The sequence below is a fragment of the Echinops telfairi genome, unplaced genomic scaffold (genome assembly GCF_000313985.2).
Source record: "Echinops telfairi isolate 266 unplaced genomic scaffold, ASM31398v2 ScPeMD7_29;HRSCAF=101, whole genome shotgun sequence".
In the NCBI taxonomy this organism is placed as follows: domain Eukaryota; kingdom Metazoa; phylum Chordata; class Mammalia; order Afrosoricida; family Tenrecidae; genus Echinops; species Echinops telfairi.
In genome coordinates, this window is record NW_022103926.1 from 8,637,417 (window position 1) to 8,642,178 (window position 4,762).

At 59.1% G+C, this 4,762-nt stretch overlaps 2 protein-coding genes across 2 annotated transcripts in view; both read right to left on the minus strand.

The window, feature by feature from the left end:
- The window catches only part of GGT5 (gamma-glutamyltransferase 5), a 31,006-nt gene extending 30,006 nt beyond the window's left edge, over positions 1-1,000 (minus strand). The window contains exon 1 of the mRNA XM_045289566.1: positions 716-1,000. Coding sequence (XP_045145501.1) covers positions 716-882 — 167 coding nt within the window. The 5' untranslated portion in view covers positions 883-1,000. The remainder of the gene's footprint in view (positions 1-715) is intronic.
- Positions 1,001-4,268: 3,268 nt separating this feature from the next.
- The window catches only part of GGT1 (gamma-glutamyltransferase 1), a 15,012-nt gene continuing 14,518 nt past the window's right edge, over positions 4,269-4,762 (minus strand). The window contains exons 12-13 of the mRNA XM_045289567.1: positions 4,643-4,756; positions 4,269-4,555 (exon numbers count right to left, since the gene is read on the minus strand). Coding sequence (XP_045145502.1) covers positions 4,409-4,555; positions 4,643-4,756 — 261 coding nt within the window. The 3' untranslated portion in view covers positions 4,269-4,408. The remainder of the gene's footprint in view (positions 4,556-4,642; positions 4,757-4,762) is intronic.

Consider the following 4,762-nt stretch of genomic DNA (forward strand, 5'->3'; position numbering starts at 1 on the left):
GGCTCTCTCCCCGCTGTGGGGGCATCCTCTGCGTCCCCCACTCAATCCTCTGTACCCTCAGTCACTATTGTGGGTACAGAGCTTGGGGTGGGAGCTTTGGGGGCAGGGACAGGTAGGGGGAGGGGAGGAGGCCTGCTCTGCACTCTCTACTTGGGGACAGTCCCCCTCAATGACACAGCATTTATGATCAGCAGCCGTGAGGCAGATGTTGGGGGGCGGCAACGGGGGGGGGAGCAGAGGGGTTCCCTAGGGCTGAGCTTCTTGGAAGAGGTGTGGGAAATACCAGCTGCACACCCACCCTCAACCCACAAACGTCAGGGCCCAGCATTCATTGAGGGAGAGGGGGGAACGCGTGGTTCTACAGCCCGGGGGGTTCAGGTCTCTATGTCACAGCCCTCCCCCGTCCAGCCCTGAGCAGTGTCCGGTGCCCCCTCCCACACACAGGTCAGGGCTGGGTGTGCTGACCCCTGGCCTGTGCTCCAGGATGGGGACACAGCCCGGCAGGAATGGCTCTGCCAGCATCCCCATGGGAGTCCGACTGAGCACCTAGGTGAAGCTGGTCCCTGAGAACCCACCTGCTCTGCCTACACCTCCTGAGGCCAGCCTCATCTCCAGCTGGGAGCCAGGACCCATGGTGTCAGCCCCCCGCCCCAGCATGCTCTGGACATTGCCGAGAGCCACACAGCCACGCAGAGCCCCCACCCCTCGGACTCACCGTCCAATGTCCGAGCAGACGGTGGAGTCGGCAGCTACGGCCGCGTGGACAAAGGCTCGGGGACCGCAGGGGGCATGGTGTCGGAAGAAGACCACCAGAGGCACGGTGATGGCCAGGACCAGCCCCAGCACCACCAGGCTAAGTGTGACCCCACTGCGCTGAGCCATGACTGGGGGGATGAATGGACAGAGGCAGAGATGGTCAGCCAGATAGACCACCAAGCAAGACCCACAGATGGGGCAGCAGGGCCTCTTCCCAGCTGAACACTCAAAGTGACTCTGGCCACTTGCTTAACTTTCAGATTTCAGCCCCTGGAGGTCCTGGCTGGGCGTCTGGTGGTGGGGGCGGGCGTCTTCTTTGAGAGGAGGACAGTCCTCCCACCCACCCCCGCCCTTAACTCTCTCAGTGCCGGGCGGGCTGCCAACCTGCCCAGGGGAGTTTCCAGGAAAGCAGGGGAACAGGCAGGAGGCAGGGACTCAATGCCAAGTCATTCAAGAGCTTGTTCAAGTTCAGCTTGACCACAGCCTGACCTGGGGAGCAGGGTGTCCCCCGGTTTCCAGCCTATGAAGTAAGCAGCCCGCCTGTCCTGAGTCCCAGCCCTGCTTCCTTCTCTGCCCTCCCAGGGCTTTGTGCCCACCCAGAAGGGAGGCAGCTGGGCAGGTGCCCCTTGACAGGGCTGGGTGCCCACTCATAGCCATTCATGGCCTCTCAGCTGAGCCCAAGCAATCAGATCGAAAACCCAAGACCCACAGCCTACCGTGTTCCCGGGGACAGAGCCCTGGCCAGCCTGGACCCTGGAGGCCCTAGAGAAGGGAAAGGGGTATGGACCTTGCTGGAAGTCTGTCCCACGCTCCTCTCTAGCTCCGACACGCCCCCCCATCCCTCACTTCAGTGACATTGCTCAATCTGGAGTCACAGTGTCTTCCTGGGCTGGGGCCAGCTCCCACAGCACCCCAGGCACTCGGGGCCAGAGCCGGGAGTGGGGCTGGGACAACATTGGTGCTGGCTGGAGGCACGGGGCCAGGAGGCCCAGCTGGGAGGGAACTTGCATGTCCTCCCAGGAGACAAAACCAAACTCCCTTCCACCTCATAACAAGCCTATAGGGCAGGATAAAATGGTTCCTGAGCGTTTCCAAGACTGTAAGTCTTCACAAGCGTAGAGAGCCTCATCTTTCTCCAGAGGAGTGGCTGGTGGTTTTGAACTGCTGACCTTGCAGTTAGTAGCCCAACATGTAACCACTGCACCACCAGGACTCCTCTGCCCCAGGTGACATGAGAGGGAACGTCATGGAACTCCGAGGGGCTTCAGGGGAAATTCAGCACGGAGGTGGCCCAGGCTGAGCACCCCAGGGTTCCCTAGCACCCCTCAGTGCTCTGCATCACCAAACAAATCACCCTGTAGGCCTGCCCTCTGGGAAGGAGCCTGGGTGGTGCGGTGGCTAGAGCATTGGGCCACCGATCCAAAGGTTGGCAGTTCGAGCCCACCAGCCACCCTGTGAGAGTCTGCTCCCACAGCCTTGGGAACCTGGCTATTGTTGTAGGTGCTATAGAGTCAGTCCCAACCCATAGTGACCCCTCGCACAACAGAACAAAAACACTGCCCAGTCCTGCGCCATCCTCACAACTGCTCTCATGCTTGAGCCCGTTGTTGCGTCCATGGGCTCAGTCCGTCTCCTGGAGGGCCTTCCTCCCGTCCTTGTTGCTATTGGTCAACAGCAGCTTGATGGCGGTGAGTTTGGTTTTTATCCTTGTTTCTAAAGACCCTCCCAACTGTTTGGTTTTCCCCAAGATCAATGTCCATTCAGGTTAGGTTCCTTATTCTTCGCCAGCACTGTCGTTCAGAAACATCGATTGTTCTTTGAACAACCCTTAGTCGCTGCCCTAGAAGCCCCATGGGCAGTTTGGCTGCCTACAAGCCCCAGCTCCACATGCACAGGACCCTCATTCCCTTTGGGCAGGCTGGGGACTCGGGTTGTCCTGTCTCATGAAGGGAGCTCTGCCCAGGCCCCCCAGTCCCCTATGTTCACTCGGCAAGGTGGTGCCTGGCTGTGGCGTTGCCACCAGGCCACCTGGCATGTGGTCAGGATGGTGTGAGTAGAAATGACCAGACCCCGTGAAAGTGGATTGTTGCCGATGCAGCTAAAATTTAGCACACCCTGTCATGTGACCTCCCGTCTGATCCATTTAAATTTTCCCTAGTGTAGTAACCCAGCTTAGCTTGAGGAATGCCGATGTGTTTGCAATTGCCGTCAACCCCTGCTAGTAACCAGCCCCCACTTCACCCTCCTCCTTCTCCTGACAGACCTGGAGTCTCTGGAGATGTCTCCAGACTCTGCCTGCCCAAATAGCAAGAAATGTAAACTATCCTGTTAGACCCTGAATTATTACCTGCAGCAGTGCTGTTCCCCCTAGTACCCCCATGCCCTGCCGATCTGATTAGAAGGTAACTGCTCGAGTGTCCCTCCCCTTCAGCCAGCCCTCTACTTCCAACTCTAAAAAATTCTGGAATTTCTTTGTCCTGGGTTGGGAGTGTTTTCAGGGTGATAGCCCCCTTTCAATCCAGCTGTTTAATAAAGGTGTTCATTGTTAATAAAGTGGTATGGCTGATCTAGCCCGGCACAACACTAGTCTTCAATGTTTTTGCTTCTTTTCAATGGGGGTTTTTATCTGTCTTACTTTGTTATTCTTGTTGTTTTGCTGTTTATGACATCCAAGACAGAGGCATCTACAAAGAACTGAATGAATGACTCCTCGGAGGTGCGGCAAGGAGGTTGGGGGGTGGGTGAGCCCAAGAATGAAGAGAAGGCTCTAACACTGATTGTCATGGTGACCGTACACCTTGTCTTGACATGGTTGGACCACTGGACTGTGTATGCGAATTATACGCCAATAAAACCGATGGAGAAATTAAAAAGCAGAGCCCCCAGCCCCACCCCAAGGGAGGCTTAGGAGCCCTGGTGGCGTCGCGGTTATGCTTTGGGCTGTTAAGCGCAGGGTCTGCAGTTCAAAACCACTAGCTGCTTTGAGAGAGAAAGACGTGGTTTCCAGTTCTGCAAAGAATCACAATCTTGGAAGTGCATAGGGTCAGGTCTACTCGGCCCTGTACAGTCACTATGATGGCAATGAGTTTGCCTTGGGTTTGGGGAAGTAGGCTTGGAGGGCCAGTGTACCAGCTAAGTCCCCAGCCCTGCTGGAGGTGACCCCAGTTTGGGGGGTGGGTGGATACAAGGTTTGTGCTTGGAAAAACCCTGCTGAGCTCCTGCTGGCAATGTTTTCTCCACTCTCCAGACCGAACATCCCCCATCCCAGCTGGAACTCCACACGTGGACGCTAGCTCAGACCTCAGCGCCCAGCCCCACTCCCCCCAGCACAGGCCAACAAGGCTGCCTCCCCAGGCCCCCAGCCCCGCCCACCGGCCCCAGCCCCGCCCACCGGCCCCAGCCCCGCCCACCGGCCCCAGCCCCGCCCACCGGTCTTAGCCTTGGCGGGCGCGCCCCCTGGTGGCTCACACGAGGAAGCGGCGCCGTCCACGCTAGGGGACGCGGAGACCTGGTCACCAGCCTGCCTGGCGCCACAATTCTGTTTATTGCCCAGCTTGGCCATTCCGGGGGGCCACGCAGGCCCCCAAAGTCCAGCTCCTGGCCCCAGAGGGCATCCGTCCCTGGGTCACCGGTCAGCGTGGCCGCCCGCGCATCAGTATCCCGCAGGCTCCCCGCCTTTCCGCGAGTCGGACGCAGCCGCCCAGCCGCTGGCCGTCCGCACGACAGCCTGCACCACGGCGATGAAGGTGGACGTGAACTCGGTTTGGTGATGGCGGCTCGCCAGGGCCGATATCACCGCCTGGGGGAGGAGGGGGGAGAGGTGGTGCTCAGAGGACTGGCAACGTGGGGTCGGGCTGCCAGCCCGTGAGTGCCCACCCGCACCCACCTGGTCCATGTCCCTCTCCAGCGTGGTGGTGGCGGGCAAGAGCTGGTTATGCAGCCTGGGTTCCTCCACGGCGCGTTTCACGTCATAGCCGAACCACAGGTGGTGAATGATGGCCTGGGG